The sequence below is a fragment of the Bufo gargarizans genome, chromosome 7 (assembly GCF_014858855.1).
Source record: "Bufo gargarizans isolate SCDJY-AF-19 chromosome 7, ASM1485885v1, whole genome shotgun sequence".
Taxonomy (NCBI): domain Eukaryota; kingdom Metazoa; phylum Chordata; class Amphibia; order Anura; family Bufonidae; genus Bufo; species Bufo gargarizans.
Window position 1 is genome coordinate 163,397,290 of NC_058086.1, and position 24,704 is coordinate 163,421,993.

The 24,704-nt window shown below is 43.5% G+C and overlaps 1 protein-coding gene across 2 annotated transcripts in view; it reads right to left on the reverse strand.

The window, feature by feature from the left end:
- The window catches only part of ARHGAP29 (Rho GTPase activating protein 29), a 111,984-nt gene that overhangs the window by 33,068 nt on the left and 54,212 nt on the right, over positions 1–24,704 (reverse strand). Inside the window, exons 3-5 of one of the 2 annotated variants that reach the window (XM_044300678.1) lie at positions 21,106–21,249; positions 3,029–3,125; positions 1,076–1,148 (exon numbers count right to left, since the gene is read on the reverse strand). In XM_044300678.1, the coding sequence (XP_044156613.1) occupies positions 1,076–1,148; positions 3,029–3,125; positions 21,106–21,249 (314 nt within the window). Of the gene's footprint in view, positions 1–1,075; positions 1,149–3,028; positions 3,126–13,789; positions 13,994–21,105; positions 21,250–24,704 lie in introns of those variants that run through there. The other variant, XM_044300679.1, reaches the window with a different exon arrangement.

Below are 24,704 nucleotides of genomic sequence, written 5' to 3' on the forward strand. Positions count from 1 at the left end.
TGTAAGCAAAGACTGGAATGACTGCTGGAGCATCTGTGATGGATCAGCAAGGGACTGAAGATGGGAATTTGTTTGATTTGTTGTCATTTTAGAGCATCTGCTGCTGTTTTTATTTGTTCCTATAGAAACTGACCAAATCTGCAAGCAACAAAGACAGACAATACAAAAATGGAACTACCTAATATGTGCAAAATGAAAGCACAAGAAACTTTAAACATAGGATTTCCTACATATATTAGGGCACAGTGCAGTTCCCCTTGGAATGTCACTGAAATTTATCTTTCGTTTTTATATATAATAAAAAATAAAAAAAAATCTATAAATCAGAACATTCCATTTTGTTTACGGTCAGTGATTTAAGCAGGAAACAGATCTCATAATGAAAGCAGAGAACAATGTGAAGCAACTGTGGACGAGTGACAGCCACTGAGCTCACTATAAACATACGTAAAGTTCAATAAATGGAAAAATTTGCATTCAAGGACGTGCTGAGTAAAACTTCCTTTTGTGCACAAGAAAAATGTTTAATTATTTTTTTTGTTTTTACAGTTTACTTGTTATTGGTGGTCATTATTACAAATTGAATACTGGAAGGCTCTCTGCTCCTGTGTCCCCATGAAAATCCCGGATCTCAGCCTCATCATAGAGATGCTGTGTGGATCACAGTCCATGTCTACATGTACCAGGCACTATGAAAGCTACTCCGGGTGTGAACATTGACATGAATGGGGAAGCTCTACCTGGCAAGAACCGTGGCCGGGCGGGAATTAGAAATCATTATGATGCGGTGAGTTCAGGTCAGATGAGCCACGGTTGGCCGGGATCTGTGGTCATCACACGGAGCATGCTTCCTAAAAGGAACATGTTCTTGTGAAATTGGCCTTAGGAAGGTCCCATTGATAGGGGACATGCAGTTTAACTTGCAAAATTGTGCAGCCATAGGCCACCGTTGGAGCTTCGGTCACATGCCGCCACCACCACAAGGGCTGACTGAGGTCACGCGACTCACCCCTTTAAACATCAAGTACAGAAGGAGGTCTCATTTATTAGTAAGAAATTTGAGGAAAACACTTACCCGACTTCTCCGAGATGAATGAAGCCCCAATGATGAGCCATTGTCTACATCTCCCATAAGGAAATCGGAAACACTGTGAAGGGAGAACAGAAGACGGGTAAATTAACTGATTAAGCAGATGATGTAAAGCTGTGGTCTGGAAAAACGTATTAAACATACAAGGAAATACATTCAACAAAAGTCATCAAAAATTGCGCCGCCTACTCCGCGGCAGAAACGGACTCAGTTTCTGACATGGCTGTTAACTTTGAATGTCGCAGACCCGCTCACAGCTTAGGCTACTTTCATACTGGCGTTTTGGCTTTCCGTTTGTGAGATCCGTTGAGGGCTCTCACCAGCGGTCCAAAACGGATCAGTTTTTCCCTAATGCATTCTGAATGGAAAAGGATCCGCTCAGAATGCATCAGTTTGCCTCCGTTCCGTCTCCATTCCGCTCTGGAAGTGGACACCAAAACGCTGCCTGTCCGCTTGACGAAACTGAGCCAAACGGATCCATCCTGGCATACAATGTAAGTCAATGGGGAAGGATCCGTTTTCTCTGACACAATCTGGCGCAATAGAAAACGGATCCGTCTCCCATTGACCTTCAATGGAGTTGATGACAGATCCGTCTTGGCTATGTTACAGATAATACAAACGGATCCATTCATGACAGACAGTTCCATGCGGTTGTATTATTGTAACGGATCCGTTTTTGCAGATCCATGACTGATCCGCCCAAAATGTGAGTGTGAAAGAAGCCTTAGCTCCACTGCATAGAGCTAAACTCCAAGCAGACACCGGCTGCAGCGGCCATGCGGACACTGCGCAAAGAAGGGACAAGTCCTTTTTTCGGAGATGTCATGGCTTTAAATCATATGACCGTGAAATGCAGTGGTGCCTCCACTTGAAAACAATTGGAGGCAGACACCTAGTGGCCATCGCCCGAGGTGTCAGCAGCAAAATTACACTGGAAAATTCCACCATGGATGGACCCTAACACAGGAAATGGATCCAAAAATCAAGGAAAATTTTTAATGGTGGACGTCATGGTGGAACCTGACAGATCTCATCATAAGTCAGGCTCACTGGCGTCATATTATGGATGCAGAACAGACAAAGGTTTCTGAGGCTATGTTCATACGGCAAAATCTGCAGCACATTTGGTTTTGTAAAATGCCTATTTTAGGTAAGGTAACGCACTGCTAATCAGTGTTCCATAGAGTTCTGTTAGATATGCCCCAGCATGCACATGGTCACGTTTTATGCTGCAGATTTGAATTCTGCTTCAGAAGTGACAAGCACTTGTTTAAAGAGGAGTCTGCAAAATACACTGCTTGCTCTGTATTTTGCAGGCATCAGTTATGCGGCCTATAGACTTCTATTATGGCAGAATGCAAAACTGCTAATGAAAAATGAGGAAGTCTCAACATATTATTAGGCCTAGCAACCAGTGGGAAAACGGCGGGATTTTAAAAACAAAAAAACAAACATAAGAACAAGATTTAAACAGTAGGTCCTTTTCTGACGACACATTTCCTTTAACCAGGTCCCTCTGTGACAAGGACTTTACTATTTTACAGCTTTGATGCCTTTGTTTTCTACTGTATTTTGTAGGAGATTGGGTAGAATCTCCCATATGGTTAAACAAGGACATTCGAATGGTGCTGGGAATTTTACAAAATGATACTATTATAAGAATAGGACCTTGAAAAGTAGGTGTAGTAATACTGTAGTTCCCTGCTCGTATGGCACAGCACTGTTATTCCATTAGACTCCAAACTATTATATTTCAAGTATTCCTTTCTGATGATTTGTAGCTTATTTTGTATGCAGGCGGCTGGTCACAGGAGGCATTGTCGTTGACCAGTCATCTGGTTCCCTCAAAGCCTTCATCAGTGTAGGACCATGTTACAAGCAATCAATCTTGGCCCCTTTCATCTAGGTGTGGGAGCCCACACTCCTTTTACTTACACGTTGCCAAAGGTGAAGGCTAAAGTGTCAATGGATGTAAAGATTTCTCCAAATTGCTCCCTTCTGTTCTCTTCATTAATGTCTTTGAAGTTCACAGCTACAGGTAAGCAAAAAAAATAATTGTAAATGGCATAAAATAAATATATATCTTATTTTACAATAACAAAAACACGAAGGACATTTCAATGAGCTCTATTTGGTTTGATTTCTATTAGGTTAAGATATGAAATAGACCATATTATTTTCTGCACCTCCAGCATTGGGGCTGATTAGAGGATCCTCCGGTACTGTGGTGGGCCAGTCCAGCTTTGTATTCCCCCATATAGGCGGTATAATTCACATATTTTTATAGATGTATTAGGCATCTATGCCCACAGTCCTAAAGAACAGCAACTGGGTCCCTGAATTCTAAGACTGATGATATTAACCTCTTCCCCCTGCTGGCACTGAGAAGGGTAACCTATAGCAGTGATTCCCAACCAGTGTGTCAAAACTACAACTCCTAAACGTTGTAGTTTTGCAACAGCTGGAGGCACACTGGTTGGGAAACACTGACCTATAGAGCAGACATGGGAGCCTGCTATTTCTAAATTAAGTTGAGGCCGGTTGGCACAAAGAGGTATTATAGAGTAGGTTCTCACCCAGAATGAGTTCACCTTGCCGTGGTGGATGGGTACAAAATGTATTTGCCAAGTACCTTTTATTTATATTATACAGTGAATATAACATAAGTTCATATAATTTATGTTTGCAGAGTGCTGTTGCATTGTGTTTGCTTTTACTTTTGTATTTTCTGCCATGGAGATGCACACTTGCCATTTCCCTCATTTTGCAGGTGGTGCTAAGGACTCATGCACACAAACGTATTTTCTGTCAGCATCCGATACGCATTTTATGTGGGTAGGATGTGGACCCATTCACTTCAATGGGGCTGCAAAAGATGTGGACCATGTGCTGTCTGCATCCGAAAAAATGTAGAACATGTCCTATTCTTGTCTGCATTACGGACAAGGATAGGACTGTTTTATTATGGGGTGGACGGTTCCATTCTGCAAAATCCGGAATGCACATGGCTGGTATCCATGATTTGTGGACCGCAAAACAGGCAACGATTGTGTTTTTGCAGTAATTCCTTCCCCCATGTATGCATTTTAAAGGGAACCGGTCATCAACTTTAGGCTGTCTGTACTAACGGCAGAATAAAGTAGAGACAGGCGAGTTGATTTCAGTGGTCTGTCATTTAAAAGTTAAAAGTAAGTGGTTGCCGAGAACCAACATCGCAATCATTGCAGACTGGGCCTGGAAAAAAGAGTCCCGGCCACCTGAGAAGAGTCATGATTTTTCATGAATTCCTGCTCTCCTGCCCACCTGCTGAAGATTTCCACCCTTTTACCTAGTTCTCCCTTTCTGTATAGGAGAGAACTGCCAATCATCAGCAGATGGGCGGGAGAGCAGGAGAATATGAATAACCAGGACTCTTCTTAGGTGGCCGTGACTCTTCTCAAGGCCTAGGATGCAAATGATTATGATGCTGGTTCTCAGCAACCATTTACTATTAACTCATTAGTGAAACACAGCTGAAATTCTGTCACTATTTTATGCTGCCCTCAGTGAGGTCAGCATAAAGTTAATGACAGGTTCCCTTTAAGGCTTAGTGACCAACATTTTTCATTGTCATATTCCAAGAGCCTCCACTGTATAATCACTTTATTTTTTTTATGTAGCTGAATGAAGTTTTTTTTTTTTTTTTTGCTGGACACATAGCTCATAAATGTTTTCTTCCTAGGGGGGGATGGTACAAAACAGCAATACCACCACTTTAAAGGGGTTTTTCAGAACTTATCCTTAGGTCATCAATATCAGATTGGTGAGGGTCCGACACCTGGCAGCTGTGACGCTGGTGGCTGTCTGATCACCGGCTTTGGCAGCCACCAGGCTGGAAACTATACTGTGGACGGAGCTGGAAAAAGAAGGTTCCATCCTCTGTTAAGTGGCCTTGCCCAGCGAGATGAAGTAGACCGAAGCTATTTAAGTGACGTCTTCATTTCACCATGGACCAGCTGGTGAGGAAAATACTTTACGAACGGCATGTCTCCCAACAATTAGCAGAGATTTATAACTGCAAGGCTACAAAAACCACCATGATAAAACCACAGAAATACAAGGTACTTGTGTGTAAGGAAATAAAAAACAAAAACTAACCCAACCAGGCTTATTTCATCCGTTTCTGAAGAGTTGGCGCAAGGTACGTGCACACAATATACTCATACATCAAATGTACTCTTAAAAGTAAAATTAAATGTAATTGCTTCTCTGTCAGTAGTGCACAGCAATATGATCCATTCCCTTGGCAACGCGAGTTAATAGCCTGTTAATCAAGTTAGAGAAGAAAAATAAAGCCTTTGTATCACTTGAAGGACACTCTTTCAGTGTGGCTTTTAATCCTGTAAAAGTGACTCATGCCATGTTACAATAGGTTGTTACCCTTCCCACCATATTCTCTAAAGATTCCTCTTTAAAGTGGAAGCGGACTAGCCATTGTGTTAGAGAGCACAGGTCATCTAAAGGGTCCTCAAGAAACCTAGAGAAAAGCAGTGGACATCTCCACCCACCAAGACCTACAAGCGACAGCGCAGCCAGTCTAATTACTAGGTATAATAAAACAAAGGGAGATGATAAAATCAAACCGACAAATCACAAAACTGCAATAATTTATATGCGCAAAGTTTATAAAAAAATCTTTGTTAGGTTCAGTATCAAAGAGATCTTTTGACGGGTCAATACAATTTGGCAGTAGGGTAATAACAGTTGGGGCTGCCTGCTGGGACTCCCCGATGTCCAAACAGCATGGGTCCTTGCACGGATAATAATTGAGAGAAAACCAAGCACGCATGACAACCTTTTCATTAAGATAAACGGTAGATCAGATCATCACGTGATTGCTGGCACCTTCAGACAGGGCAATTATTGGGAATGAGCGTTCCTAGGAATGCCCCTTCCTGATAATTACCCAGATTGTCAGCCCGTGTAAAGGAGCCTTTACACTATGGTCTGGGAAAAAAATATTTAGTCAAAGCTATGGTTGTAAAAGGGAAAATTTGTTCAATCCATCATGAATATCCCAATAATTGCCCTGTGTAAAGATGCCGGCGATTACTTGATAAATGGGCAAACACTCGTTCATTGGGTGAAAGGAACGTTGAAGCGAACACCAAAATTATTGTATTTTGGGCGGCAGATTTGTGCTGTTAATACAGCAATTGCTGCCCAGAAAAAATAATCCTCTATGGGGATGAGTGACCTCACTAGCGATCGCTAATCCCCCACAAGGAGGTTATTATTGGACGTATAGTGCCTGATAATCGCCTGCTGAGTGGCCGTGTAAAACCGCGTTAAAGGGGATGTCCGGGATCAAAATATTTTTTACAAAAACAGTTTACTCACTATTAATAGCCGTTTCAAGGTCCCCCAGATGTTTTATTTATTTTTCAACATCAGCAGTGCTCCGACAGTCCCCCACTGATTGTTGACATCTATGTTTATGTGTGCGGTAACTTCCTGCCACACTACCTTCTGGGTCCCAGCGCAGAGCAGCATTGCGTGTTTATGGTGTCTGTCTGCTCCACCGTGCATCCACCCCCGATACATATGCCGCCTCCTATCGCACATATTCCTCCCCCTTAGTTACGCCCCTAAACTCTGCCTCCTTCACTGATAATAAAGCGCCCTGCCCGGTGACATCACCGGACCAGAGGGGTGTGGCTTAGCACAGTTTGTTGCCGCCTAGCTACCGCCCATCCATACGCTGTAAATAATTACTTTGGCTGACGGTGACGTCACCGGGCTCCTTGCGAAGCGGAAGAAGAGTCTTCGCTCTGCAGAAAGGGACCCGGTACATCACTGACTCTTAGAAGAACGGCATTTCCGGCTGAGATTTTGTGAATTGCAAAAGGGGCATCAGAAATGTCTGTTAAAGGTAGGACAGGCATTAATGTAATACTTAGGGCAGTGTTTCCTAACCAGTGTGCCTCTAGCTGTTGCAAAACTACAACTCCCAGCATGCCTGAACAGCCTTTGGGTGTGCGGGCATGCTGGGAGTTGTAGTTTTGCAGCAGCTGGAGGCACACTAGTTGGGAAACACTGACTTAGGGGACTATTGTACACATACAACAATGTCCCCAATCCCGGACAACCCTTTAACCCAGCATCATTCCTTATCGTTTCTACTTGCAGACTGTTTCACCAGTTAGTACCATTAAGAACTGCAACGTCTGTTAAGGTGGCCACACACTTAAAGGGCTATTTTGGCTAGAAGCAATTAACACGTATCCACTGGTGAGGTGGATTCTCACTTACTACCACAAATGGGCACTCTGTCTCACCCTCAGCTGCAAGATGTTGACCACTAGTTTTTGTGGCTGAGAAAACTTGAGGTACTCCAATCTGTCTATCAATGGGGAACTAGGCGATTATTGTTTCTTGCCAAATTAAACCTTTACGACTACTATTCTTCATGACTCCACCAAAAACATGCATGCTTTGCTTGTCCATGAGTGAATATATTTTGAATGTGCAGACGGCAATAAGCCATTGCCAAACCCCCCCTGGTTTATCTTCTAAAGGGACAAAGGATCAGGCATCCTTCTTTCCTCCATCTACCGCCAGGGACTGTTAGGAAATAGATATATAAATAAATAACGTTCAAGGGCAAATGGAAGGAAACGCTGAGCTAACAAGATCATCGGGCTAAAGCCTCATTCACACGTCTGTGTTTAAATCCGTGAAGAGATGGTCAGTGATGCCTCCGTGAAGATGTCAGTGATGCTCGGTGTTGGGTCCTAAAAACAGAGGCCCATGGACCGTCGTAAAAAACTGGTGTGTGAAGGTATGCCGTCCATGGAGAACATGTATGTGGAACACTGATGTGTGAATGAGGCTTAACACGGTCATTAGACCTAAGATCACCAAAGAAACACAAAGTTAAACTGCAAAGAAAAAATTAAACAACAAGCAGGGGAGGGAAAAGAACATTCTTAAGGAGACACTGGTTGAGTCTTCCTACAATACGAAGAAAACTGAAAACAAGGCTGTCCTCCCTTTCCTGTGCTTGCATCTGTTTTAGTAAATCAATTGTGTTCATGGGCTGCGTTCTCCAGGGTGGTGCTCAGGCCTTAGGAGAACAAACACGACAGATGCACCTAAATATACCCTGAAAGGGTGGCGGGAGTGACAATAAAAGAAAGGGATGTTTTTCGAGCACAACATTTTCTCAGTCTGTAAAATACAACTACACACTGCGGCCTTTGAAGTTACGTTTGTTAAGGACTCACAAAAAGGTTGTAAAACCGGTCCTAAATGGCAAGATTTCTCGCTCCATCATAAAGGGGTATCTGTGTGGAAATTACTACTTTAATAAAGCCAAATTAATTCACTAATGAATGCCAGGGTTTTTGTAAATATTTCCATTTAACAGGGTTTTCCAAGAGTTTAGTACTGAAAATATACTCCGGATAGGTCATCAGTATGTGATCGGTGGGGGTCCGATTCCCAGTAGCCCCACAATCGGCTGTTTGGAAAGGCCATGGTGCTCCGCTGAGTGCTGTGGCCTCTTCCTAGGCCAGTGACATCACATTCAAGGTCTAGGTTCAGCTCAGTACCATTCAAGTGAGTGGGCTTGGGCTGCAATAGCAAACACAGCCACTAAGCAATGTGCGGCCCTGTGCCTGGTAGGCCGTAGCGCCATGGATTGATCAGACAGGTGATTGGTGGCGGTGATGGACGCCCACCGATCACATATTAAGAATACATAATCAGTAATCTACTCCCAGAAAACCCATTTAAAGACAAGACATTAGTATCACTGAATTTTGTAGCTAATATTCCAGTTCTATTAGTGCCAGATCCATAGTGTAGAAAAGCTGCTTCCATTTCAATATCCTGACTTCCTACCATATTACGAATAGGCGCCGGCTTTGCCGCCCGACTCGACTCTAACATGCCCATGCATGCTCAGTTCGGTCAAGTATGCATGTATTCTCAATGGGAAGAAGCTGCCAAACACCTCTGGTGGAGGCTCATCTGCTGTACCTTGAGAACAAATGATTGGACATGTTGATATTGAGTATGCCTGGTCCATTTTCCCCATGCAACATCATCTGTCGGGGGAGACTCAGCAAGCATCATTTTTGGCCGAATTTGCTCTTAAATATATGGGCACCTATTTGCCTTCCATGAAACTGACCCCAATGTTTCCACACCTCAGATCAGTAGATCAAATGGTGAGTGAAGGCATTCTACCGCCACTCATGCCTGTGCCTCACTGCCACCTTTGTGATCATCAATACCCCATCTCACTGTCCTTCCATCCCTGCTCTGCCACCACTGGTACAGTACAGGACCGGATTGTCCATTTTCCATAGTTTTATGGTCTTTTACTATATAGTTCATTGAAAAATATAGATGTCCAAGCATTTTTATAGAATTAAGACTGGAAATACCAAACCGCACATTTTTAGTCATCATAATAAAATGGTCAAATAGAATTTTCTTTATTTAATATTAAAAAAAATATATAATAATCTGGCTTAATGCAAACATTTTTGGGGCAATTATGAAAGCCTCCTTTATGTCTTTTCTAAACGAGAGGACACAAAGATTAAATGGTTTGATGAATTATTTATTAGTCTAATACATAAGAGGTTGTGAGGCCTGAGAGAATACCATGGGTGGGTCCAGACAGCAACACGGAGCTCAGCGAAACGAGAAAACAACAAGAGGGGGACTGAAGGGGGGTGGAAGTGAACTGGGGTAAACCCAGAGCTGTGGGAGTGGCCATTGTACAATTTATCCACAATACGGACCTTGACGTCTTCTTAATCGCCTATTTTTTTGGGGCAGTTTTAGTGGAGTTTTTATAAGCCTTGTTAGTGGTGGTTTGGGTGAGATTTTTAGAAGTGTTTTTTGCTGCCATTTTTCTGATCCAGCCGATGGCCCGACATATTTCTCTTCATTTATGCCAGTTTTCCTGTGCAAATGAAGACAGAAATCTATGGCGTCTCAGAGCCATTATCTGGCAGTGTAAAGGTGCTGCCGATTACCCAATGAACAAGCAAAACACTCGTTCATCGTGTAATAGAGCACTTGTTTAAACACAAAAAATCACTGTTTGCCGGCAGCGGATCTCTGCTGAGTCAGTATGGGGAAGAGCAATGGCATTGGTGATCCCCATACTGGGGAGGAGATCACTGCATGTAAATGCAGCGGTCTCCTTCACTGCCAAGCGTTCCTTCCTGACAGTCGCCTGCTGTATCGTCCCGTCTAAAGGGACCTTTAAACTTAACTCTTGTCTAAAAAAGCAAATCCAGATTTCTGCAACTGTGGTGTTCTTGGGATTTTTTTTTAAAAAGTCCCAGCGTTAAATCTGAAGTGAAACTCATTAACATGGTTAACCCTGGCCTGGCCACTTTTCCACCTACTTTTCAAAACCAGAGTGAGTGGTTTAAAGATGCAAAAAGTCACAAAATGTGTGGGCAAACGTCCTCAAAAACTCGCAAAAGCCCTATTTAGTGACTTTTTGAAGAGAGAATTCTGGAGTGCAGGGCTTGATAAATCCCCCCCCCCAGGTACATGGGCTCTATGGATACATTTGATATATGTGTTGGGAGCTTTCCCACAGCATATGTCGAATATGTTCACAAAACATACCAAAATTTTGTCCGAACCTGTTGTTTTTGCAGTAACGTCAATCATTTGTGTTATGTGTGGCCAACCTTTCAAATCATGAAAGGTTGGACATTCCAGCACTGATTGGGTTAAAAGGCTTACGGGTTATTCAACTGTATTTTAATAGCTGCATAGAAAAGGCTGCAGAGAAAAAAATAATTAGAAAAAAAAAAAAGGGTCGATAATCCTTCAGCTCCATTCTTTTTCGCTTCTGCATATAACCGTAAAGAAAACAGCAGCGCGCTAAAACAGCTTGTCATTCATTCCCACGAAGCCTTGAGCCCCGCGCATACTTCTGCAATAATGTGGCTTCCAGCAGGAAATGGAGTCGCTGCACAAACGCTCGGCTCGACTTTCATACAATAGTCCCTTCTTTCAGGACGCTTCCGTTCAGAAATATTTGTGAAGATGCAGCAAAGAGGAACTAGGCTGGCCAAGGAAGTCCAAAAAGAAACCAAAAATTTCCTATGACTTCTGTGCTGCATTGGGATGACATGAACTGGGAAATACAAAAATTCTAGGGCGTATAGATTGTGGATTTTCAGTGGGGATCGTACTTCCATTGTGTCAAAACCCGCAAGCGTAATCCTGCAGTCAGGAGACACATGCATAATACAGACATAGAGGTGCCTATTGAAAACTGCCCACTGAAATTTTGGGACATGTCTGATATCAGCAACATACAATAATGCATGAGAATGGGGTTGATGCCCAACAGAAAAAAAATCATCCGATTGGCTGGTATATAATACATTTTCCCCCCGCAGGTAAATGCCCGACAGGCCGAAGCTTACACTGGCAACACAAGCCATTTGCCGGACCCCCAGCAGACTGCTTCAGCAGCTACTATTGGAGATGATAGTAGTCACCATGACATAAGCACTCCGCAGTAATTTCTTTTTGTGTGTTCAGTGGGTCGTCCCTCTGTTATTCCTCTCAGAAATGTATTCATAAATTGAAATCTGGGTGCCCTCTACACAGTCTTACAAGTTCTGACCACCTTGAAAGATTCAGTCTGTCTAAGGGACACACCCCTTTGAAAAGAGGAATGGTAACACCCAATTGTAAATTTCGTTCACAAGTGTTCATATGCAAGGGGAGGAAAGCTAAGAGAAATAACTCACCAGCCCAACCTGAAAAGATGGCCATACATTACCCACTTATCTTACCTAACCCAATGAGCAGGCCAACAAGTGTAGAATGAGTGTACAGAAATGTCCCGCACATTAGAAATTCCTTGATATGACTCAAAATCAAATTAATCATTGATAGAGAACCTTTCGCCTGCCTCCTCTTCACATGGGTGGTGCGATGAGGCTTTAAAACAAGCAATTATCTCATTTTGTGTTTGGCATCTCTCTATGGATGACAGGCCGTGAAGAGAACTACTGAATTTTTGAGAGTTTAACTCATTGCCGATCGAGATGTAATTTCCATATTTTTCTGACTGTAAGACGCACTTTTTCCCTCTGTAAGTAAGGGGGGGGGGGATTGCAGTGCGTCTTATAGAGTGAATGCTAATGACGACTTACATTATGGAAGCTGTCATTAGTATGCAGGAGTCACAGGGAGCAGAGAATACATTGCTGGTAGTGCTGGCTGTACTCGCCCTTCCCTGGTCTTCTTCTAGACAATGCTGTCCGTCAGGTCACGGTGCAGCACTGGTTGGAAGATGACCACGGAGCAGTGAGTGCCAGCTCTGTAAAGTGGCAGCACCATCAGGAGCAGGAGATGTAGTATATATTTTTGTTATGTCTGATCTGAGGCTGATGAGGGTCTGATCTGAGGCTGATGGAGGTTGATGTGAGGCTGCTGGAGGATGGGGGGGTCTAATGTGTTCTGATCTGAGGCCGATAGCAGTCTGACCTATGGTTAATGGAGATTGGGGGGTCTGACCTATGGTTAATGGAGATTGGGGGGGTTTGCCCTATAGTTAATAGAGATTGGGGGTGTTTGCCCTATAATTAATGGAGCTTGGGGGGGGGGGTCTGATCTGAGATCTGATGGAGCTTGGGGGTCTGATCTGAGATCTGATGAAAAATATAGTTTTTCTTTTTATTTTCCTCCTCTGAATAGTAGGTGTATATTATAGTCCAAAAATACAGTATATTGTGTGTTACACTTAGATTTCCAGAAAAGTTTAAAATGACCCCTAAATTAAAATGAAACAGAGCAATAAAAAGGATTCCAGATTTTACTTCCCTACTTTCCACATATGCACTGAACGCCTAGCTGCTTCATAGCCTCTCTGGTTATCAGTCGACTAACATTCCAAACATCACACTCCTTACGTGTTCCACTGCCCACACGCAAGTCAAAAAAGGTTATCGGGATAAGAATGAAGTAGCCTAATATACAAGTCTACAGTGAACAATAAAACATAACTTATTAACTCTAATCTAAACTCAATATTGATCCCAAGATTTTTTTCCAAAAATAAAAAAAATATATACATATTTTCCTAGCGAAGAGCTTAAAAATGTGCCATGAGCCGGAGGGGCGCGACTGGACAGGGTGTGTTTGATGTATAATTTCCCATTTTCAAAAACACAACATACAAAAATTTAACGCTTGACCGCACAAAGACAGAACGTCTACGCCAGCCATTTACTTCCTGACATGGCCCACGAAGCCATTATCTTCTACTTTATACACAACATTGCAATAGAGCTGTCCATTCAGATTAAAAAAAAAAAAAAAAAAAAAAAAAAAAAAAAAGGAATGTCCTCCCGTGTTCCCACGGAGCCTTTTGTAAAAAAGGATGTAGTCACAAGTGAAGAATGCAGATTGCATTTTGTCTGCAATCTAGAAAGCATGATCTAAGCCTGGAAAACATTGGCAGGTTAAAGGATCTATATACGCAGACACACTTTCCGTTGGTTTCTATTCAACCAGCGTCTAAAATCTGAGCAATACCAAACCTAAGCACATAAAATTAATGAGCCGAATTAAGATATCACAAGAAGAAAAACAAAAGATGGAAAGTTACTGGAAAACGACTACATGAAAATAAATTATTTAAAAAAAAAGACGTCTTACCTAGGGACCATCCTCTCAAGCCTTCCCAGTGGTCAGACACAGCTCAGGGCTCGGCCAAAAGAACCCAAAACTTAGTCCAACGTATAAAAAGACACAAATGCACTCATACGCCAAAGATCATGCAAAAAATGTAATAAAAACAAGAAAAAAAGCGACAGACAAAAGGCAAAAAATTAAAACGGTATTCACGCCAGCAGCCTCCCTGAAGAAAGCAGGAGAGAATAGAGATTGTTACACTGTAATCCTCTGAAAGCAAGAATTTATCTGCAGTGAATACTTTTCCTGTGTCAGGAAGGCTGTGTCGTCACTGTTGTGTTAGGCCTTTGAACTGTTGAGTGCTGGGGAAAACATTTGCAGTTGGAATGAGAGCTAATGGAAGCATCCAAAGTTTAAAAAAAAAAAAAAAAAAAAAAAAAAATCTGCATGAGGTCCAACCCGATTACAAGACACTTGCCTTCCTTTACAGGCATGTAATGTATGCAACGCTGCCCATTGCTGTCTTTTCTGCCTGCAAGGACGACAGCAATGCCCAGTACTCCACAACACGCACGCACTTTTTCCCCAGGACATCCTGACTGCACACAATAGTCGCGCACAACAATGGCCAGGGCCCCAGTGCACAATGTGAAAAGGTTTGTCGCGCTCTGTGTATCTGTCATTTCCTACTAATAGTAGTGGATTTGTTTTGTGTAGAAGGCGTTTTTATCTAGCAACAAAGGAGGCCATGCTTCAGGGCCTAGGTATGGGCTGCAAGGTGTATGGCTTCGTATGGAAACAGTGTTTGTTTGGCCTAAAGAGGAGCCGTCACCTCTCCGGACAGGTCTGTTTTACTAACTACTTGCATTACCCATGTAATAATTTTGGGGCATCTATGCTTGTGACTCAATGATGTGCCATTCCATTAATATTCCTGCTGGAAGTTATGAATGAATGTCCAGCAGTTTGTACAATAGGTACAGGTGGGTGATACCAACTGGGCGTGTGTCTCTGCACAGTCAAAAACTAACCAGTGTTGCCAGAGACACCAAGCAATGCCTATAAACACCCAATCCTGTCCAGTCCCCATAGTGCTCCCACACAGTAGGTATACTCCCATAGTGCTCCCACACAGTAGGTATACTCCCATAGTGCTCCCACACAGTAGGTATACTCCCATAGTGCTCCCACACAGTAGGTATACTCCCATAGTGCTCCCACACAGTAGGTATACTCCCATAGTGCTCCCACACAGTAGGTATACTCCCATAGTGCTCCCACACAGTAGGTATACTCCCATAGTGCTCCCACACAGTAGGTATACTCCCATAGTGCTCCCACACAGTAGGTATACTCCCATAGTGCTCCCACACAGTAGGTATACTCCCATAGTGCTCCCACACAGTAGGTATACTCCCATAGTGCTCCCACACAGTAGGTATACTCCCATAGTGCTCCCACACAGTAGGTATACTCCCATAGTGCTCCCACACAGTAGGTATACTCCCATAGTGCTCCCACACAGTAGGTATACTCCCATAGTGCTCCCACACAGTAGGTATACTCCCATAGTGCTCCCACACAGTAGGTATACTCCCATAGTGCTCCCACACAGTAGGTATACTCCCATAGTGCTCCCACACAGTAGGTATACTCCCATAGTGCTCCCACACAGTAGGTATACTCCCATAGTGCTCCCACACAGTAGGTATACTCCCATAGTGCTCCCACACAGTAGGTATACTCCCATAGTGCTCCCACACAGTAGGTATACTCCCATAGTGCTCCCACACAGTAGGTATACTCCCATAGTGCTCCCACACAGTAGGTATACTCCCATAGTGCTCCCACACAGTAGGTATACTCCCATAGTGCTCCCACACAGTAGGTATACTCCCATAGTGCTCCCACACAGTAGGTATACTCCCATAGTGCTCCCACACAGTAGGTATACTCCCATAGTGCTCCCACACAGTAGGTATACTCCCATAGTGCTCCCACACAGTAGGTATACTCCCATAGTGCTCCCACACAGTAGGTATACTCCCATAGTGCTCCCACACAGTAGGTATACTCCCATAGTGCTCCCACACAGTAGGTATACTCCCATAGTGCTCCCACACAGTAGGTATACTCCCATAGTGCTCCCACACAGTAGGTATACTCCCATAGTGCTCCCACACAGTAGGTATACTCCCATAGTGCTCCCACACAGTAGGTATACTCCCATAGTGCTCCCACACAGTAGGTATACTCCCATAGTGCTCCCACACAGTAGGTATACTCCCATAGTGCTCCCACACAGTAGGTATACTCCCATAGTGCTCCCACACAGTAGGTATACTCCCATAGTGCTCCCACACAGTAGGTATACTCCCATAGTGCTCCCACACAGTAGGTATACTCCCATAGTGCTCCCACACAGTAGGTATACTCCCATTGGGCTCCCACACAGTAGTTATGCCCCATAGTGCCACCCTTGCAGGAGCTATGCCTACATAGCGCCTTTCTTACAAAGTGTGGATTACTGACCACCTTTCGCAACATCATTTTTATTTTATTTTTTTAAGATAATCTCCTTTTAATATATATCTGTGAGCACCAGATAGTTGGGGAATCTCTGCATATTCATTACATTCATCCCTATTACTCAAGTAAGCCGTTCTCCCCTTCTTTAAAGGGGTTCTGCACTTTGTTTAAACTGATGATCTATCCTCTGGATAGATAATCAGCATCTGACCGGCGGGGTCCGACACCTGGGACCCCCGCCGATCAGCTGTTTGAGATGGCAGCTGCGCTCCAGCAGCGCCGCAGCCTTTGCAATGTTTACCGTAGGCCCAGTGATCTAATGACTTGTATCAACTGGCCTGGGCGGGGCTAAGCTCCATTCAAGTGAACAGAGCTTAGCCCCGCCCAGGCCAGTGATACTAGTTGGGGCAGGCTCTTTGCAAATTTCAACATCCCCCTGCAGCAGTAGCATCAACTGGTATCCATCAAATAGTCTTTTTGAGTCCCCCGCAGATAGGCACCCATCAAGAGTCCACCAGAGTGACTCTATGCTCTGTAAAGTGTAAACTACGGGGGTCATTTATTAAGGTCGGCATTTTAGATGGCAGTCTTAAGCCCCTGCACTGGCTGTGGATTTACTTAAGTTATATAGAGGCGCCGGCCTCATATCCAGCACCGGTCTAAATGTAAGACAGCTTCCTAGCAGTCTTACATTTAGACCATTTTCTATGCCCAAAACAGGCGTAGAAAAGGATGAATGAGACGAGCCTCCCGGCCCATCCCCTTCCCCGCCCACTCTTCTTTTAGACCTGGCATGAGTGGGGAAAGTCGAGGATTGCGGTGCAAATAAACTCTACGCCAAAAAATACGCCTAATATAGATGACCCCCTATGTGCCAAAAAAGAGGATACTAAAAGGGATTGTTCAGATGAAAAACTTTTTAAGAGTCAATCCCATCTTGAAAATACTCCTAAAACCCGCTCTCGTGGTACTGATCGAGGACCACCATCCAATTCCACAAACTGTAGACCACAAACTTCTTCTAGTCCAGGCCATTCCCAGGATTCTCTAGGAATGATTTAAATGGCAGCCAGCAACCTGTCCTAGAAACTGAGCAGGACTAGTTGCCTCCACTTGCAGAGCTGGCTAGAGGTTGAGGGCCTCACTATGCACATACTGTATACTGGTGACTTTTCCCCATCAGGCTGCTCAGCCTTGATGGCGTATCATAGGCAGGATCACATCACTACATGTATTGGTGAGAATACACTATAAATGTGCAAACTGTTTGGGTGTATCTGTGTGCCTGGCTCCTAAGATCCCTGCTGTAAGCTACATTACCCAATATTATACTCCCTGCCCCTTGCAGTAAAAAGCTGTGAATCATGCTGGTCATTTACAAAATTTATGACCCATAGCTCTTTTCTACATGGAAATTGTGAGGTTTACATTTTTCTTCCTTCTGATGTGATCCTGCCTACGATATAGAAAACCTCAGGGATTGGCAGCACTACTTATCCCACACACTTGGGTACGGACGAGTAGACAGGCTTCAAGCCGGGTGGTGCACGCAGATAGGGATCCTGGCTGGGGGTCCTAACTCATCCAGAAGCTTCAATAATCCGCAGCACTCGCCAGTAGTTGATGTAAAATGGTGATTTATTCACTCGGACAGCTAGATTATAGCGACGTTTCGACCATGGTTGGTCTTTATCAAGCTTGATAAAGACCAACCATGGTCGAAACGTCGCTATAATCTAGCTGTCTGAGTAAATAAATCACCATTTTACATCAACTACTGGCGAGTGCTGTGGATTATTGAAGCTCCTGCCTACGATATGCCACCATGGCTGAGCAGCCTGACAGGAAGTCTTACCAGTATGTTGTATATGCAAGTGCCAGAGCATAGTTTGTATTGAGGCTCCATCCCCTCACCCCCAGTCAGCTCTAGCTCTATATGTGGTGGCAACCAGTCCTGCTCACATTCTATGAAAGGTTTCTGGTGGCCATTTGAAGACATTCTCAGAGAACTCCTCTAAGAAAGTGGCACCTTTATCCATCACCTCCGTGTAACTAAAGTCATATGGCCGATCGCACAAAAGTGGAGGAGATTCTTCTTGGACAAGCAATAGCTGACTATAAGTTAAACTATAGTATAGGGATCTACATTTACTGTCTTCTCTCGAGGTACAACTGGAAAATGAGACTATAGGCTGTTCTTCATGGCACATCTGTAGTGGGCTCCTTATCCATGTTTCAACGCCTCATTACATCAAACAAGATGTCCTACAAGAGCGCCAAGTCAAGAAGTACAGAACACCTCGGTTGTATTCCAGGATAATCGCTACCTGATTGATGGAATTTCAGCAATGTGTCTTCAGTCTCTGCACCCATGATAAATGGATGACTCCACGCCGCCAATGTCATAACTATGTAAGTCATGTCCCATCTCTAAAAACCTTAAGATAACAGAAGATGATTATATTGTACTCGCCAAAACCGGCCAGTAATAAGATCAGGATCTATGAATCACATGGAAGGAAGTGAAAGCAGAAGAAAAATCTAAACGTCACAACTTCCATGTAGAAAAGAGCTACGGGCCATACATTCTGTAGACGGCCGGCATGATTCACTGCTTTTAACTGGAAGGGGCAGGGGGTATAAAGATTAGATAAAGTACCTTACAGCAGGGATCTTAGGAACCAGGCACACAGATACACCCAAAAAGCTTGCACATTTCTAGTGTATTTTAACAGATTTTTTCATTTTTTTTTTTTTTTTTTATATCCTTGTGATATGATTACTATTATAGATTTTCTAACACTCTGGTATACAGAAAACTGTAGCCGGACCCCTACAACATTGGTGGTCACTTACAAAGACTTGCTTTTTTCACCCCGTCCCCCCCCCTCCACCAGAGGATTCACCTCATTTATGAAGAGGCGTGCACCTAGTCCTAAATTAAGTGCACCTGCAGCAGTCCGTGCACCTAGAGTAAAAACTTCTCCAGCCTCCGAATGGGAGTAGTTTTTCCATCTCTTTTACACCTGTTTTCAGCCCCGCCACTCAAGTGTCAAGAAACGTCGCATAAAAAGGTCCTTGCAACAAAAGTTTGAGGTGTTTAAAAAGTCATGAAAAGTTATAACTCACAAATACAGTCATCAAAAAAAAAAAAAAAAAAAAGTCAGTCCTCCAGAGGTCTTTTAATGACCTCCTGGGGGACATATTAAATGCCAAAAATAAATTAAAATATAAGTAAAAAATAATAATAAATATTATATTTTTTTTTTAAATGATGTCGCTAACGGAAACCGTCACCATAGTCTCCCCGTTCACTCAAACCTATATATGTTATATATCAAAATGAAAACAAAATAGGGAATTCATTGCAAAAATGAATTTGTGTCAGTTTTAATATTTAAGAAATAAAAAGCTAAAACTTTTTTTTTTTTATAACTTTTTAATGGGAATTAGTCGTTTTCCCCCCAATTACCGATAAATCTAAAAGAAAGGCAAAAATAAATAAAAAAAATCTAAAAAAACAAACAAACATACTAATAAAAAGTATTAAGCATCAAGTAAAAAAAAAAAACATTGCAAAAATTATTTGGGTAGTCAAACAAATAAAGTTAGGGTCAAGAAAAAAAAAAAAAAAAAAAAACATTACACAAAATCACGAAAAAATTGCCTGGACATTTAGGCCTTTTTTAGGCCCGGTCGTGAAAGGGTTAAAGTCGCATCCCCAGTACTGCCTCCATACCATTAATTGTATAGGCCTGAAGTGAAATACCAGACTCCAAGAATGAGAGTGGCTGCACTTCAAGCGTTCTTCACTAGTCTCAAAAGACCCCTTTAAAGCTAGCCAACCAAGGAATGCGGCCAATGAGTCTGTGGTTACATTTGAACGAAAGGTCCCAAAAAACAAAAAGCCAGATTAAACTGGCCAAAACAGGGAGTCAATAAGCAAAGTGGTGAAGGACTGGCCCTCTATACAGTAGTCGCCAATGTGAACGATCGCTTGTGAATAATTTTCAAACAATGGTCAGCTGAAATGGCCAAAATCAGCCACTCTGGTCACCAATTATGTTATGTGCAATGCAAGCTTAAAAGAGGTTGAAAAACATGGCTGCATTCCTCCAAAAACAGCACCACCCCTGTCGACAGGTCGCGTGTGGTATTGCATCCCTGCGCCACTGACTCCAATGGAGTCGAGTTGCAATACCAGCCACAACCCATGGACAGGGGTGGTGCTGTTTTCAGAAGAAAGCAACCATGTTATTCTTATCCTGGACAACCCCTGAATACACAGGACGTTAGATACGTTCTGCTCAACACTGAAGACATAAAAGAAGAGGACTCATATATACTAGTAGACAGGATGAAAAAACATATTCTGTTCCTAGAAATGTATCACCATTGAACTGAAAAAAAATCCATGTTCTGGGTTGTACTCTGCACTAAGGGCTCATGAACACAAACTTATTATTTGTCAGTGTCCGTTACTTTTTTTTCCGGCCCATATATGGAACCATTCATTTCAATGGTGCTGCAAAAAAAAAAAAAAAAAAAAAAATCTGTGTGCATTCCTTATCCGTATGTCCGTTCTGCAAAAAAATGAACATGTTCTATTCTTGCCCGTTTTGCGGACAAGGATAGGCATTGTTACAACGGATCCACAAAAAAATAAATGTAACACTGACGTCACACGGATGTCATCTTTTTTTTTTTTTTTTATATGTGTGTTGTGGACCGTGAGATACATATGGTCATGTGCAGGAGCCCAAATGCATAGCTAATAGCAAAACACTGGCCATCCCGATCCCATCGCTCACCTTTCACCTTAGCGATCACCGTCCCAGCTGCGCCAAGAATATCCACAGAATTAAGAGTTTGGTGCTTGCTTATCACCCCTTTCAGCACCCGCAGCAGGTCTCCCAGGCGTTCATGTACCACTTGGTGTAAGCTGTCTTGATTCTCTAAAAAAATAAAAAGGCAGAAATATTTCCTTAAATCTAGTCAGCGAAATGTATAGACTGAAGCAACGGATTATAATGAAAAACAGTATAAAAAAAAAACTAATAAAATAACATACCATTCACTAACCTGACAATACAAAGCTTCTGTGCAGTTACCTGAATGTTAACTGTTGGGTAATGGGCATATGGGGAACCCAGTGACTGGTATATGATCTACCAAAGCATTGAGTCCATGCCCGGATGCCTGCCAATACCCTTTATTCAGGGCGACAACTGGGGCAATGCCTGGGGTGAAGAGTTTCCATGAGCGCTCATTCCCTATATTTGCCCTGTGTGCAGCCAATCGCCTGATGATCGAGCAAATGCTTGCTCATTGGGAGAAGGCATCGATGGTGGAGACCTAAATCATCTTGGCAGCAGATTGTGCCGTCTAAACAGGGATCGGCTGCCCAGGAACAATGACTCGCTATGGGGGATGAGCGATCACAGTAACAATAGCTCGTCCTAATACAGCAGGGGTGATTGCTACATTTAAATGCAGCTCTTGCCTCCTCCGATGAGCAGGCAGTTATCGGAAACTAACAGTTTGTTACTGATAATTGCCTAGAGTCTAAGAGGGTGCTGGTCTACCCACTTATAGGACACTACTGGCGGTCAGATCTAATAGGAACTTCTTACAGGACCAATTTCACTCGGTGTAATGTAAAAAAAAAATTATATATATATATTAGCATAGACACTCAGAGTACAGAGGAAGCCACAAACTGCGATGCTAGATCTCTTTCTGCTGTGGGTATATGACAAATACCGCAAACACATCAGAGACATCACTGCGAGACGGAGATGGAGGGTTAGATCTGTACATTGCATGCAGTGACTGAGCCTTTACACGGAGGATTGCCGATGATTGCCCTGTGTAAAGGTGCCGCCAATAACCCCATGAATGAGCAATCGGGTAAAACCATTGCTGATGTGGGCACCTAAATCTGTGTTTCTGGCCAGCAGATTGTGCTGTCTAAACAGAGATCTGCTGCCCAGAAACTATGGGGTCTACTTACTAATATTGCTACGCCAGATTTTGGTAAAAAAACAAAAAACACCTGTGCTACAATATTTTATTGCTTTTTGTTGTTTTTATTGTCCTCACTAGCTGGGAGTGGCGAGGGCAGGGCTAATGGGGCACAGCCCAAATTTGCAGACGTAAAAAAGGACTGAAAACTACTTCCGTCATGGGTTGGAATAGTTTTTATCCCAGGCACATGGACTGAAGGAGGCGAGCCTAATTTATGACGAGGCCTGCACTTAATCATACTGGGTTATCAAAGACAGGTGAAAAAAGCCAGTCTTTGATAAATGACCCCAATGATTCTCCATGGGAATGAGCAGCGGTGATCCCCTGTCCCCATTCAGAGGAGTTGATTGCTGCACGTCAATGTAGCTCTCACTATTTAAGACAAGCAGGCAATTATCAGGAACGAACAAACAGATCATTCCCGATAACTACCTGCTGGGTAGGATCATGTAAAGACGCCATTAGACAGAGAAAATACTGCCCACCCGTCATATCCAGCACACAGCCACAGCAATCATCTAGCTCAGGTCTCTTCGTCAGCACAGATGAATGCATTACAGGACACATTCCATGTGGTTAATATTCTGAAGCTGGTGACACTTGACACAGGATCTGGGAGCAGCCAAATCAAGATAAGAAACCTGGTAAACTGCAGAGGTTGGGAAACAGGCCAAACCGAGGCCAGGACAGAGAGGCTGAACCCGAGAGCCCAGCAGAGGGGATTATACATCCTGATAACAAGTAATTGCATAAAGCTACATGTAATACAAACAGGGCGGGGGGTCATTCCACAAGGCATTTTCAACCATCAAACTACTACTCAAAGTGGGAAGAAATGGGAAAGTACCAATCTATCATTATACACTTGTGTGCAAGACCATGTTGGTGGGCACATACCATACGTGGGCTGAGAAGTTGAAGGAACCCAACTTGGACAAGAATGACAAAGACCCAACTTTCTACCTCATCTAGACCACTAGGGCTAGCCACGAACCGCCACCTGCAGTCTCCAGCACAGCAGATCACCTCCCACTCCACGTGGCTTTGCCCTTGCATCAATTTCAGCCTCCCCTTGGAACTCACAATAGGGAGCACTAAAAAAAAACGTAAAGCCTACATTGCTCAATGCCTCCAGATGCACTATTGATGCTACAGACATGCTGGACAATGGCTATATCTGCTGTATATAACTGGAGCTCGGCTAGAAGTGATGGAGCAAACACCGCAGACCTGCATGCAGCAACTCTCAGCAAAATGGATGAGATCTGCGGACATCTACACGCTGCACAAATAAATCCGAAGCGCACACTGTCCTGAGGTGCAGACTTTGAATCCGCAGCATGTCCGTTTATGCTGTGAATATCCACTGGGGATTTCTGCCTTTGCAGTGAATGGAGTGTCTCATTTTGCAGATACGGTATTTCCTTGAGGAATAATGTATTGCGATTGTCCATATTGTTTCCTTTGCTGGCTAGATTCATTTTTCCATCACATTATACACTGCTCCTTTCCAGGGGTTACGACCACCATACAATCCAGCAGAGATGGTCGTGCTTGCACACTATAGGAAAAAGTGCCGGACTATGTGCATTCCCACAGTCCCGGCCAACAGAGAGGCTGGTGCTTTTCCATATCGTGTGCTAGCACGACCACTGCTGCAGGATTGTAGGGTGGTCGTAATCCCTGGAAACGAGCAGTGTATAATGTGATGTAAAAATGAATCCAGCCAGCAAAGGAGGCAATATGGACAATCACAATACATTAGTAAGTGCCTTGTATTCACTTTCTCTACATGATAAATGCTATTTGCTGATGTGACACAACCCCTTTAAGGTTATGTTTATCCATACACACACACACACACACACACCAATCCTCCAGGACATGAAAATCACCGGCCTAATGTTGCATAGGTTAGCATCCCGTCACCAAAGACAGCTTTAACACCATAAGACCTCTGATGTGTCCAACATTAATGGGGTTGTGCAGTACTACAATGCTGATGACTTATCCTCAGGATAGGTCATCAATATCAGATATGCAGGGGTCTGACTCCCGTCACTCCCACCCATCAGCATTGTGAAGAGGTAACGCCTCCTGTGCGGGCGCTGCTTCTGCATCAAAATTACCTGCGCGTTGTTTCCTTGGTAGAGGCAGCGTAGTGTAATTACAACTGCTCGTCCTATTCAAGTGAACCAGGCGAGCAGTTTTAATTACACTGCTCCGCCTCACTGGGATGGCGCACAGGCAATTTGAAAGCAGAAACAGCGCTCGCACAGGAGGCGCTACCTCTTCAAACAGCTGATTGGTGGGGGTGATGGGAGCCGGATCTCTGGGGAGTGCAGCTAGTTCCCAGCACCTTCCAAGCACTGTGCCATCCATC